Source organism: Lemur catta, chromosome 11, assembly GCF_020740605.2.
Source record: "Lemur catta isolate mLemCat1 chromosome 11, mLemCat1.pri, whole genome shotgun sequence".
In the NCBI taxonomy this organism is placed as follows: Eukaryota; Metazoa; Chordata; class Mammalia; order Primates; family Lemuridae; genus Lemur; species Lemur catta.
The window spans coordinates 69,482,452-69,497,825 of NC_059138.1; the positions used below are offsets into that span (position 1 = coordinate 69,482,452).

Below are 15,374 nucleotides of genomic sequence, written 5' to 3' on the forward strand. Positions count from 1 at the left end.
ATGCTAACATGTACATCCTTACATTGTTTTAATTTTTTCTTGGTGACACTCTGCACCTACAAAATATATATCTTCTCTCAAAGCAAACAAATTGATGATATATTGATTATGACTTGACGGGGAACACACCAACCCCATCATCTTTACACTTCTTTAATTTTCCTGATATCATCTCCTCACTACAACCAGATAAGAAAGTGAGAAGGGCATGAAATTATTTTTAACATGTTAAAACTATCTTTTAAAAAAGCAAAGCTTGAACAAGCCAGATGACAGAAAGCATTACCAAGGAAGAGGTGTGAGTCAACCGACACTTGACTGGTCCTGACATCGTAGGATGTTCACTCACTCGGTCATTCAAAAAGCATTAAATGAGCATCTGTCAAGTGTCAGGTCTGTTCTCAAGGCTGGGGATACAGTGGCCAAAAAGGTAGAAACGGCCCCATCCCTCACAAAGTTCATAGTCTCTTGGTAGCCTAAAAATTGCAACTCTTTGTCGACTGAGTCTTTGATGCAACACAATGAAGATACCTCATCTTTTCTCAACAATAAGTACACAGGAGATAGTCCACTAAGAGATAACAATAAATGTAAATCTCTTTTTACATAAAGTTTTTAGTGTAAAATATACACTATTTGTAAAATATACACTATTTGTAAAATACAGTCTTTTTATCAATATAGCAATTTGGAAAATATGTATATTATATATTTACTCTGCCACATTGTCAATTTCCTCATGTAAAGCATTTGGAAGATGGTGAAATATTTTTTTCTTATCTAGTGAACATCTTGAATCATGACACAATGATCAGAGCATCTCAAACACCTTTGTGGTACCATCCCTAGGTGAAGAGACGATGTGATCACTGCAGCATCCCTGCAAAACTCTGTGTGCTCAGGAGCAACACGAACAGCTAAAAGTAGAGAATTCTATACCAGAGTTTGTCAATTACTATTACAGAAAATGCAGTAAGAGGAAAGAATCATACCTGGGAAGGAGTATGTTCAAGATATGGATTGGAAATTCTTCTTGACAGAGTCTATTTTAAAACAAAGAAAAAGAAGAAATTAGAACCAAAAAGAAACCTTTGTACCAAAAGGGCAAATACATACGCAATGATAACAGGCCCAGGAATTGTCCATGTTAAAAAATGAACTAAAGTCTCAAGTCATGGGGCCATATGGGCATCCTCATTCTCACTCAATGTAAATATCTGGTGAACATTTGTATCAAGAGAACAGGATATTCCACTTGAACAGCTCCCAACTTACCACAACCAACAAAAGTACAACAGAAAGACTGGGATTTTTTTTTTTTTTTTTTACTTCTCACTTTATTTTTAATGTGATTTGGATTCCATTTCTCCTATCCTTTTCACTTCCATTTTCATCACCCTAACTTAGTATACCCTGAACTGCTTCAGCTTCTCAGTAGATTTCCCGCTCTCTAGTCACCCCCCTGAGGCCACTCTGCAAACCTCAACACCCCTTCTGAAATGACAGCCTTAATAGCAAAATAACAGAAAAATTATTTAACCCATAGTAAGGCCTAAAATCAATCATACGGGCTCTCTCTCTGCGCTCTCTCTCTCTCTCTCTCTCTCTCTCTCTCTCTCCCCCATAGGGACCCCGAGGGGTTCCGTTTTCACATCTGAAAAGAGCAGACAGAAAGTAAATGTAAATCTTTCTCTTTACAGTCACCTGAAACTGCCTTTTAGAATTTGCTTTTACAGCCTCAAGGAATTCCTGAGTGGACACAGCGGACAGCAGGGGTGGGAGCTACAGGCCTCAGTTCCTGACCGAAACTGTATCTCAAGGGCAGAACCAATGACAAGATCACAATCAAGCAGTAAGTCTGCCTGCAAAGGATAGGCAGCTGCTTCTGTTATCAACCTGCCACTAAGGAAGGAAAAAAAAAAAAAACAGATACAACAGTTCACAGTACCCCTATTAATTTGGCTACAGCTACAAATCTTCTTCACCCCCTTTATAAACCCTAAATAAAAGGCCTGAATACCTGGTTCTCTCTGCCAACATTATCTCCTGCTTTTTCACTTCTGTGTTGGCCCTTTTCCACGTGGAAAAGTAAAATAAACTTTTTCTTCTTTCTACCCTAATCTTTGTCTGGAGAAATTTTTCTCAAAACCCACATGCACTAGCTCACACCCTAACACCTTCCACTTATAGCAGGTCCCTGATTGCTTATGTGAGTCAAGCCAATCTCTGCCCTTCCAACAGCAGCCAGCTCACCAGTCTGTCTCCAGTAGGTTTCTAGTATTCTCTTTCCACCTCCCTGCAAGGCTTCCTCAATTTAGCAAGATCTACTTGTCAGAAGAACCACCCACTCATACCCTACTTCTGCTCACACCATTTTCCATTTTAAAAGCTCTCTATCTTCCGTGACGCTCCCCTGAATCCTGCCAGATTTCCAAGTCTAGGTTTGTGCAGACACCTCCGGAGTGAAGCGCCTCCTGCCGGGGTTTGCTCCTCTTTAGAGCACTTTGTTTTGACTACAGTTAGCATGGTAGCACCCAGGACCCCCGCACTGTGGGCTGCTTTTCTGTGCATGCATTTCCCCCAGGGAGTCCGCAAGCTCCTTCAGGGAGTGCTGGCAGCTTATACTGCTTTGCTTTTGTGGCATCTAGCACACAACCTTGCATAAAGATGTTTATTTTTCTACTTATTTAGATATTTATATATCTATATTGACTTAATAAGTATTTGCTGAATGATTGAATTGCAGGAGCTAATTTTTCCTAGCGATCCAGGAAGCAGCACCATCACCCACATATGCTTAAGCACAATAGAGAACCATTATCATTTCCCATTGCAGTAGAGGGGGAAAATAAAAAACAGAGAAACTAACATTTATTGAACTTCCATCCTATGTTTAAAGCTCTTAACATCTCTATTCTAAGGCTTGCTGTCCTTTGAGATCCCAGTTTTCAGCCTGCTGCCTCCACTTCTTGGAATAATTTGCTAGATTTACGAAACATACCCTGCCAGTCATCACTTTCCAGCATCTGAACCTTCTACTAAATTTCAGTCTAAAAAGAGAATTTCCATTCTGCCCCTTCCCCACTACACACTGTTCCCACACCACTTATCTTCTAATTAAACTGAAATAAAATGTAGCAACTCTTTACCCAGAAATGCCAATCGATACTTTGCTAAAGATTTGCAACTTGCTTCAAAGAAAATAAATTTTTTAAGGTAGACAAGCCCATTTTTAACTCCCACCCTTGTGGCCCAGTCTATACACACTCCCCAGTTGGCCCTTGCTAGGCCTTCTGGAGACTGAGCCTATGTAATATATTCACTAATTGAAATACAGAACAACTTAAAACTTGCATGTGTACCAGATTATATAAAGATGAATCATCATGATAATTTATTTTTTTTCTCCTTTAAACAGGGGAGACTTTTAAAAATCATTATGGCAGACCAGAACTAATGTTCTTTATTACTCATCTAATTGCCTGAATCAGCTCAAAAAAACCCAATACTTCACATGATCTAGTTAAAGAGAAAGCTTTTAGGTAGAAACAAGTTCTAAAAAACTGGGCAGGGGCAGCCTCACAGCAGAAAACACACCACTTGCCTTCCTCTCAGTTGCCTTCCTGAATCTGGCTGTTGCCACCCTAGGGTTACACTCACACAATTCCACTTAACAGAAACTCCGCCCCCCCCCCCCCCCCCCCCCCCGCCCCACCATGGCTGGCTCGTTTCAAAAGGTTGGTAAGGTTAGTAAATGAAGCAATGGGATTCTTCTATACTGAATAGATAACAGTGTCAGATAAGCTACTGGGCCCCAGGGAATCGACAAAAGCAACATAATAACTGTCTCTTCCAGGACACAATTCCTAGATTGGTTGTCAGAAGCTCCTGTGAAGTCTTCTCTTCACTGGTCCCAGGGGATCTTTGTTTCATTAACACTCTGGGACAGCAGTTCTCAAACTTGTTAGCTGAGCCTGGGGAAGCCACAGAGCTCTCTACAGAACTCAGCAAAGTACTCACTCGTTACCCTTAAAATAACCATCATACTAACATCTTTTGTAGAGACCACTTTATGTTAGTTTTCAGTATTGTCCAAAAATAGCAAGTGCCAAATTAAGGAAAAAAGAGAATATTCCATCTGTTACCTCGTTATTAACAGGTACTGGGAAAGAACTGTTGCTTAATTTCATCACAGGAACACCAGTCGCCAACCTACTGCTGCTCTAAATCACCTCAAGAGTTGCCCTTTTGCAGCATTCACCAGCAAGAGTATCACAAGAACACCCTTGAAAATGCACCACCCCTTCCACGTCAACATTCTTTCCTAAACATACAACTGCTTAGCTGTTTTCATCCCATCTTTGAATCCCTTGGTTTTATTTCTCTTCTCAGCATTCCAAGGCTTAACCTCACCACTCTTGTGGCAACTTACTTCCATTCATTTCACATTTACAAAGCACCTACTGAACTCCTTGCCAGACACTACAGTAGCTTCTAGAAACAGATGCATCCCTAATGTAGAAAACCTATTTACCAGGAGACACAGGGTCTAAAGAACACTTTAAACATATGAATTCTCTTTCTTAATCCTGATCTCCCTATCAATTTGCTCTATAATCTTGAATGGCTAGTGCACCTGATGCAGGATACCCTCTTACATGGCTCTCACCATAATAAATACAATACCCAAAGTGATGAACCATTTTTTTCCCCTGTATTTCCAATGTCCTAGAATTACTAAAGCTGGATGCAATGATTCTTTCACAAAAGATGTATAAATCCCATAGAGAGTAGAATGCTAACAACACAAATGAAAATAGATTTTAATGCACATTTATTTCTCCTCCTTTCCATTTTAATGAACCATGGAAAATGGTTCCCTAAGTGATTTCAGGCAAACCTCGTATTTTAAACATGTATAAAAAAATTGCAATCCTTTAATATTCACAAATGGACTTCCAGAAAAAAATAATGGCATAACTTAAAAAAATAATTGGTTAGCAATCACGTATTACATTTTTTAAAGTTGGATGTCCACTAAAATGAAAGCATAATAGTTCATGAAGCTAGGTGTGAAGCAAGCATGACACTCATTCTAGAGTTGCTAAAAATATCTTGCCAAACCATTAATACGTAATAGACGTAGGCACATTTATCATCCGCTCTTAAAGAAGACAGGCACATTTTTCATCAGGTCTTAAAGGAGATGCCCGAATAGGACACTAAGATTCAGTTAAAGTACTTAGGCTTCTAAGGGGAGAGAGAAATGAAAGGAGGGAGACTGAATCACTTTGATCACCACAGAAGTATGACCTGCCCTACTACTACCACGAACCAACAAGAATTACCAAGTTTATTGATAAGGAAAGAATTCAGTTCATGACACAACTTTCTGACAACTTTGGCCACTGTCCCTTTTCCCATTCTGGGTGATCAAGCAGAATACAAAGATAGAATGGTAAAATAAATACGCTTGAATTTCTTACAAACCTAGGAAGCCAAAAAGCTTATGTAACTAGTAGGCACATATGTGAAGAGATTATAGAATAAAATAATAAGGGCTGTGATCTATTAAAGTGTCCAGTAGATTTCTAAGACTGTGGGTCCTTCTTAAGCCCCAAGATAAACTTACATCTCAAACAAAGCTTGTTCAAGGTTAAAAGGACAGAATCCCAGCTAGACTGCAGGCTTGAGAATTACCCAGTCATTAAAGTCAGGCCAAATGAAAACTGGCAACATGAGCCAATTGCTAAGATGGAAGGGCAGGGAACCACGACTCTCCTGTGAGCTCTGGTTACAATTCAGGCCCACAACCGTTTCCTCGGGGCTCCAAGGGGCAAACCCACGGCAGCCAGCCACAGCCACAAAGGCCATTTGTAATAACATCTTCTCAACATAGCATGGCTGTCCCAGAGTCAATGATATTCTTGAAATTATATTTTTCTACCGCTCTGTGATATGTTAAGAAAGTAGAACAGAATGTGAGAAACGCTTACTGAGCACCTCCTTTGTCTTAAGCATTTTCCATAGTAGTAAATGCGCCCACCTATTCCTATTTTTATAGATAAGAGGCCTGAGGATGACAGAAATGAAGCATTTCACTTAAGGTCCCAGAGCTGGAAAGTTAAGAGCCAGGACTGAGACAAATTATGATTGATTCCAAAGCCACCACTCCATTCTAACATGCTGAATGTTATTAAGTAATAGTAACTGGGTTTCTGCTATGTGCCAGAGACTATATGAAGTATTTTGCATGCACCATTACCTAATACTTTAAAAAATTCTGAGTTAGGTACTAGTATTAATCCAATTTTGCAGATGACAAAACTAGACTTACAGAGGTCAAGAAATTTGCAACTCAAGCCTATCTTTATTTATTTCCCCATACATGTATCTTTTAACACAGGACACAATAAGAGTAGTGTGACAAACAAGTGCATCTAATTTCATTAAGAAGCCACAAATATTATCTGCTAGATCCAGTGGTTCTCAACCATGGATGTAAATAGAACCATCTGGGAAACTGAAGAAAAACAAAACAGGTTCCAAGGGACCACCCCAGACATACTGAATTAGAATCTCTAGGAGGATATGCCTGGGTACTTTTAACCCAAGCCTCCCAGGTGGTTCTAATGTGCAGCCAGGTTTGAGTAAAACTGTAAATATAAGTGATTGAGAAAGGCAATTTGAATCTCTCCTCATCCACTTCAGCTATGCGGCTTGGAGCACTGCTCAACCATCACCTCCCTCACACACCTTGCGGAATGGAAATAAGGTACAGTCACTTGCCAGCAGCACTGGCATCTGTGGCTAAGCCTCGAAGTGGCTTGTGTAGAACAAAAAGCCACTGTTTCAGCAAATCTCACCCTGCACCTGCTCATGTGGTATGTGTTTTCTATATACCCCATCCTAGACATAGCCCCAGGCTAAAATATCTTCATGTCTGCATAGTACCTATATACCTCCAGAAAGAGAATACCCTTTTAATGGCATCAATAACATTACACTGAATTTTAACTTCCCATTATTAAAGGGCTTGGGCTCTATTCTCGTATAAACATGTTTCCCTACTTAAAAGATAGAGTAGAAAATGAAAGTAGGCTCTAGGAATACTTATGAACATTTTATAATCTTGTCTGCCTAGGGAGATACATCAGCAAGAACCAATGGCTTCTGGGAAAATATACACAATAGGTACAACAGAAAAAAACCCCAGAGCTTCACCAGTTTGATTTTATTCAGTCCCTAGGAAAATATGTTTTTGGTTGTGTTTACAAACAAGAAAACGGTTTTGCCTACCAGGGTGGGCTTCCCTGGTGAATGCAATTACACAAAAGCCTTTAAAATTTAGGAATCAAGTAACTGAAGATTTAGGGAAAATGGTTAAGTTAGCAAGCTTACTTATCTCCACTTATCACTGAATTTCCTCCTGTGTTAACATCACCCCACCTAGTCATACCTGGACTCCAAGACGGACCATTCCCACAGCAGCCAGCATAAAGAAGTTCTCACTGGCCAAATCTGGGACAATTTGAGCAGCAACGTAAATAATGAAAGTATTGACTTCTAACCCACAGAATAAATATCCATGAGTCCATACAGATGTAAATAAATTATTGAATAAATAAAAGAATGAGGATGGGGAAGAAAGGATAGCTCTTCCTTACGGAATAATCTCAATTACTAAATGCAATAAAAAGAGAAAAAAAAAAAACAGAAAATCATCACTAGGCAAACATCACAGTGGTAAATGCTGCAGACAAGAATCATGAATGGTTGATGGTAACGATGAGATACAGGATATTGCATGGTGTCAAAGTACCTCCCCCCAAAATACTTACTAAGTATAAAGGAAAAAACAGTAACTTTCAAATGAAACTTAGCAGACACCACCTTCCCCAAGTGATAAAAGTTATCTCGTATCATGAGACACATTGACATCTGCCTCCTGATCTGATGAACTGAGAACAGCGCTTTCATGGTATTTTTGTCAGAATGCATACCTGAATTTAATGATGAAATATCAGACAACCCCATACTGAGGGATATTCTTCAAAATAACTGGCTTGTACTCTGCTAAAATTGTAAAGGTTAACAGAGACCAATGGACACTGAGGAACTATCCCAGATAGGAGGAGTCCAAAGGAAACTGACAACCAAAGGCGCTGAGTGATCCTGCACTAGAATAAGGACCTCGGCAGCAAAACCGGCAAAATGTAAATGACGTCTGTATTTTAGTTAATAATGTGTATCCATGCTGGTTTTGACAACTGTACCATGGTTACGTAAAAATGTTAACATTTAGGGAAGCCGACTGATGGTTATAACTCCCTTTGTACTAGTTTTGCAGCTTTTAAAAAAAAGTAATGGTCTCCTTTCTCCTCACAAATGCAATTTCAAAAAAAAATTCAAATATTATTTCAAAATACAGCATTTTTCTTTCTTTCTTTCTTTCTTTTTTTTTTTGCTAAATGCTGCACTGCCCTCAACATAATTTCCTTGGGCTGCACAACAGAATGACTCTAATGGCTTTTCTGCCCATTCTGGTTTCTAGCACCTTCACACAAATTAATCTCTCTAAAACATCTCCTTACATATCATCTTGGGGTTTTTTTTAATGAAACAAAATTTAAAAAAAAAAAAAAGTTTACCCTCCTAAATACTCACAGACAATGTTCCAACTCTTTAACCTTGGGGTCAACACCTTCTTTACCTGTCTATATAGTCCCTGCTGCACTTCTTTTGTACAAACTCTGCTTCAGTCCAGCAGGTCATCTGGTTTTTACCAGACAAACCACATGTACCAGCCCTTGCCACGATGTCTGCTGTGTGTATCTCTCTACATTTTCTACATCCTGCTCTTCCTTCAACCCACACAAATGCTACGTGAAGCCCATCCAAGCCCTGAGCCTCCCATGATGAAGCTTTCCCCCCTCAACTCTAGCACTTTCTATATTTGCCACTAAAATATAATGCCTCCTGGCTCCATTTGTGGGTGTATGCCATCTCTCCTCAACCAGCCTCATAAGCTCCAGAGGGATTGATGCCTTCTATAAACCTAGGACCTTCTACAGTGTGTAGCAGGAGCTGACCAGCCAACGGTGACTTTCCAATGCCACAGTGTCTGACAATCTGCCAAATGGTACAGCATGACATTACCGCCTCAAAACCTATGAAACCCACTGCCACCACTGCCCCACCCCAACCACCACTCACCCTTTCCCCTCCCTGCCTTAAGTGGTCATGCCCAGAGATCACAGACAGTGCACAGAGAACTAGAGTATATAGAGAGGAAGTGTATTTTTATATACCGAATGACTTATGTGCTTGTTTTAAAACTTAAAGATCCACTTGAATACCAATCATTTCTTTGTAGTGAAAAACACTTAAGTTGTTTTGTGTGGGGTTGTCAATAAGAAAAGAATTCTCTTTCATTTCCTACATTACTCACAAATCAGAAATGAATAAAAGAAAAACCTTTTATTCTTCCCTTCTTTGAAATCTAGAAGCAAATTAGTCTCTTAGATATTTCTTGTGAAGTTGTACATAAATTTTTGAAAGCTGTAAAACAATAAAAGTGACAGTGTAGAGTCTTCTGGTGGAAGGAAGAATTGAGAATATTAGTTCCACTTTTTATTTTTCAATTACTCAACTAAGATATATGAACAGCCTCAGAAATAAAGCACCAGAAAGGGCCTCCTAGGATCACCTGGCCTTCATCTGAACTATGTGAGACACTTGAGTATCTATTAGTAGATTTGGGGGCCCACAGACCAAACCCAGATACTACCTGTTTTCATAAACAAAGTTTTACTGGAACTCTGCAGGCCATTTATTTACCTATCAACTCTGGCTTCTCCACTGCCACAGCAGAGTTATGGAGTGGCTGGCAAAGCCGTAAGTATTCACTATCTGGCCGTTTACAGAAAAGGTTCACCAGTCCTGGTCTAGATTTCAAATCTTACAGAGCAGGAAGAGTTCTATAATCTCCCTAGCAATATATTTCATTGCTTAACCAGTTATTGGTAAGAACTCTTTCATTTGAACCAAAATTATCTCCCACTGCAATTCAAGATTATTCTTTCCATATTTAAGGCACATTTCCATTTCCACTTATGTTACATAAAAGCAAGAAATGGCAGCCAAAACAAAAAGGGAGGAGAGAGGGAGAGGTGCTAGTCGAAGGGTACAAAGTTTCAGTTCTACAAGGTGAATAAGTCCTAGTGATACACCGTGCAGCATAGTGCCTATAGTTAACAATACTGTATTGTATACTTTAAAAATTGCTGAGATCTTAAGGGTTTTTATCACAAAAAATAATAAAGAGGTTGATAGAGGAGGGGGAAAATAAGATGATGGGAGGAAATTTTTGGAAGTGGATAGATCCATGGCGTAGACTGTGGTGATAGTTTCACAGTGTACACTTATCTCCAAAGTCATCAAGTTGTATACATTAAATACATACAGTTTTGTATGTCAATCATCCCTCCATAAAGCGGTTAAAACAACAAAAATGGAGCAATCAGTTTCACAACCTCCTCCTTTTAAATTGGGAACTTCCAATCTATACCACAATCTAGACAAGTCTAGACTACGAAAAACCGATGCAAAGGGCCAAATATACAAAAATACCAGTAAATCCAAGAGTAAACCCAAAAATACAAGTTGTTTCAAACATCTGAATCTTGCACATGATATTCTCTCTGCCTAGAATGCCTTTCTCTGCATACATTTTCATATAGTTCATGTTAAAATGCATTCATATGTTCAAATCTCCTGTTAGAACTTTTTATGTGCTTCCAAAGCGTTTTAGATTCCAGATACTTATTTACATTTGGCTTTCCCCTACTTCATTATAAGAATCTTAAAGATAGGGTCTATCTTGGGCTCATACTTATAAATGTCCAGTGTCTAACATGATGCATTGCATATAGTTAATTCTTGCTAAATGTCTACAAAGAAAAAAATACAGCTCTCTTTTAATACCTTAACTCTTTTTACATTCTGGAGTTTACAGCTACTTCCTCTGTAGCTCTAAACTTCCTCTGTACCTTCTCGGAGGCAGCCTTGCATGGCAGTTAAGAGCTGGGTTCACACTGCTTGGATTCAAAGCCCATCGGTACCACTTAAAAGTTGTGCCCTTGCACAGGTTACTCAGCTTCTTTGTGTCTCTGTTTCCACCTCTTTAAATGAGTGAAATAAAATCTACTCATAATGTTGTTGTAAAGAACAAATGACTTAAAACTGTGACTCTCAAACTTCAGCATGCATCAGACACCTGGGGCTTATTAAACAGACTGCTAGGCTCCTACCCATAGTTTTTGGTTCAGTAGGTCTGGGGTAAAGCCTGAGAGTCTGCATTTCTAACAAGTTCTCAAAGGATCCTGACACTGCTGGTCCTAGGACTACACTCTGAGAATCTGTACCTTAAAATTATGTAAAGAGCTTAGAGCAATGCCTGCTATATAATTAATAAGTGCTCAGGAGAATGTTAACTACTGTTATTGTTGAGCACTCAGCAAATTTTAGTAGTAGTATGCACATGAATGTGGATCTCCCCTACTAGACTGTAAACTTCTCAAGGGACAGGATTATATTAATATCTTTTTCATCCACAGCCCTGGAACATGGCAGAGTGCCTGTCCCCAAAGCGAGGCCAATGAACACTAACAGAATTCTCTGCCTACTAAGAGTGAATCCTCTTAACCAAGGTTCCTCCTGGTCAGAAGGGAAAACAGGATGTGTGAGAAAGAAAATCCTCCTCCTGGCAACCTTCCCAGGGGTCTCCCATCAAGCATCTCTTGGACATGGGCTATTTCATTCACCCACTTGACCCATAAGTGGGTCCTGTTTCCCATATTTGGAAGTCTGGAAGTGCTAACCTGGAATCATCCCCCTGTTATTAGATTCTTGGGACCAGGGTTCTTTCCCAAATGGATACAGAATAATTCTTATGGGCTTTTGTCAATAGCAAAAATCTGCCACCAACACTATTTAGACCACTAGGTACTATCTTTTATATAAACAAAAGTTTTACCTGGACACTGATAATTGGAACTCCCGTAATTCACTCTAAACTTATACTATGTCCTGGTTATTAACTACATATCTTCCTTAGCTCTTCTAAATATTTCAGTTAACAATCCATTTTAGAATTCAAGAGAATCAAAATTAACCTCAGCAGTCTACAACTTCACATATACAACTTACAAAATTCACAACACTTACACTTCTAGGAGTATGACACAGATCTGCCACAATTTTGCAAATAATTTGAGCAGCAGTGCTGTAATCCCTTGCAGACTTTCAGTATCAAGGTCATTTGGGGCAGTTAAGAACTCTTTCTCAGCCTATCTTACCCAATTCCAGTTTAAAAAAAATTATCCTCTTGACAGAAGATAGTGTCTCTCATTGGTCAATCCCTTACCATTCACCACAAGAACTGGCATTCCTTCTTTCTTTTTTCCCTAATCGCAGATAAAATTGTTAGCTTTATTGTCCTTCACTCACTACTTCACAAGCCCTCAGTTAGCTGGCACTTGAGTCTTACAGGCTTGTGAAACTTTATTTACCATGGGCCACATGTCTCTCTTTCCCGAGTACACGTCCTTTTAAAATCTGAGGTCCATCAAAAGCTCACTTTACAGCCACACCAGCTTCTTTCACTTCCTTCTATTTTTCTAACACATTTGAACAGTGTGACATAGAATCAGAATTTCATTCACATCTCGTGCCATATTTGCCTTTAATGCTCTCATCTACGACAGCCTAACTATCACTTGCCTTAATTTGTTGACATCAGATTCCACAAAGTGCAGGGCTCATAACAGGGTCACTTTCTCCCGAGGTTCCCTCTCTCTAATGGGAAGAGGCTAACCGGTGTCGCACTGCTTTGATGCTAACGAGTTTCTTGTCCTAACGATACCCTCACACTTTCCAACTTTTTGACACTGGTTTAGATTTTCTTGTGCCTCCACTAAATCACCTTGTCTCTAGTCCATTCACTAAATTATTTCTTCTAATCTGTCTAGATAGCCTTTATTTTTATCTAGTAAGTCATCATAAAGTGTTTTTCTTCAAATTGTTTCCCTCCTCCCCCACCTTTCTACTCTGGCACAACGACCTACTACTGTCCCAGCAAACATAACCAGTGATCCCTTCAGCCAGAACAAGAAACAGAGCATATGCCACACAAGTCACCATAGCACGTTCGGGTCCCCTGGAAACTCCCCTTACGTGGCAGTAGGCATCAGCAACTGCCAATCACTCTCCCTGCTCAGTGGGAAGCTCCCATTCCTGGAATGTTACAAAAAGCACCTGGCAAATGCTACCTTCCCCCCAGGCCCATCCCAGCTAATCTCCAGATGGTATTACAGTAATCAACAGTAACCTACGGCTTTCCTCCAAGCGTGGTCTGTGAACCAGCAGCATCTGTATCACCTGAGTGCTTCTGGGCAAAGCAGGTTCTCAGGCTCCACCCCAGCCAGACCTACCCAATCAGAAGATGACACTTAACAAGATCCCCAGACGATTCACATCAGAGTTAAATTTGAGAAGTGTTGATCGATACCAACTGGATGTTAAATCCTGCTTCCTGCTGCAAATGTTTCTAAATCAAAAAAGCCCCTCAAGATATCAACAAAGGTCCTCCAAGAAAGGACTGTATGGGCAAAATGAGTTTTGAAGATGTTGCTTCCTCTATTCTCCCTCCTTAGAGATGAAAAATACATATAAGCACATTAAACGTGCTAGAGAAATCCTACAGTAAATAAACCTGTTTAATCCAACATTTCTCAAACACATCTGACCAAGGGATTTGTAACATACATTTATTTATTTGCCTAAACATCCTATTACCATCTGAAAGCACATTTATGGGTGTTAACAGAAAACAGTAAATTAAGCTGTCCCAGGGTATAAGCACCTCCACTTGACAATTACAAAATATTGCACTCACCCCTCCAAACCTCTCCTACTCACCTCCCACCAATGGCTTGTCAGTATCCATTAATCAGGGTTAAATGTGATGTTGCCTCCTACTTTCTCGGTTGGAGAGGTCAAGCAGGGACAAGCCTTGGCCCCAAAAGCAGGACATTACACAGCCAAGATGAACAGCAGGGGAAAGAGGCCAAGACCAGAGTTACCAGATCCTCAGGCTGAAGCAACCTGGGATTGTCCCACACCGTCTGGACGTATTTCACCTCCTTTCTACTTGTTTTCACCCTCTAAGGGGACAGTCCCATTCAGATTCCAATTTACATGTATTCTGCTATAGAAAATCCAAAAGTAACTTTAAGGTTTTTGTGTTCACCCCCCTTCTTTAAGCATAATTGCTCTAAGAGGTACTTCATAAGGGGTTCCATTTTTAGAACTCTCTCAATTTTTAACTTTAATCAAATTTCATTTTAAACACAACTGCACTCTTTCTGCTTTCTATTTGTATAAAATTAGGTAACAAACTTAATTTCTTCTTTAACTTTGTTCCACTCAGCTAGAGTAAATCATAACCCTAATTTTTTAAAAGAAGCCTCTTTAAAAGTACGTTAACACTGATAATCTGTTTCTAGATTAAAGACCTAAAGTTACTAAACTGGCCTGCACTCCAAAAGTGGGGAACTAGGGAATCAGCCAATGCAACATGTGTAAATTATACAGGAAGGGAGCACTTGCTAGGGTATGCTTACTACTTAAACGGATTTTACAATCCGTGGTTATCCAAAAGCACTACAATTCCCTTTATTCCCCAATTCCTCCTCCCCCCCTACACCCTGGTCCAAGTACATGATAAAACATTATGCAGCCACTACAAATGCTTTAAAGAGCTAGTAGTACATGGAAGTATTTTGGGAAAAAGAGAAAATAAAACTGAAGAGACAATATAAGACTGATAATACTTAAAAAACAAACAATGGATTATACCAAAACGCTAATATAACGGTCTCTGTATGGTAGGTAGATTTTCGTTTCTTTCTCTCTTTCCCAACCTCCAAGTTTTCTATCTTAAATATATTAGTTTTGTAACTAGGAAAAAAAAAAGCTATAAAACAAGATAAAATCTCCACTCTCATTTCCCTCCCACCTCCAACCCTATAAAGGAAAGGCAAAGTTCACAGATAAAAATGGCAGCTCTTTATACATAAAGGATTAAGAACACGTCTGCAGTCAGAAAAAAGTCCAAACTTAAGTTAGCTCTAACATAAGTGTGTTTGTGGATGGGGGAAGCGAGCTAAACCTCTAGATAAAGAGCCAGGAAGAAAGGATGAGGCTGGGTTCTGCTGAGAAGATGTTTGCACTCACACCCCCTCTCTGGCCTGCCCTGAGAGAGATGAGTGTGGAGGAGAGCACGGGGTGAGGGAAGGAGCCCTCTGTGAGGG

General features: G+C 39.6%; 1 protein-coding gene across 1 annotated transcript in view; it reads right to left on the reverse strand.

The window, feature by feature from the left end:
* Window positions 1–15,374, reverse strand: part of RAPGEF5 (Rap guanine nucleotide exchange factor 5) — a 210,741-nt gene that overhangs the window by 174,622 nt on the left and 20,745 nt on the right. The window contains exon 2 of the mRNA XM_045564354.1: window positions 993–1,043. Coding sequence (XP_045420310.1) covers window positions 993–1,043 — 51 coding nt within the window. The remainder of the gene's footprint in view (window positions 1–992; window positions 1,044–15,374) is intronic.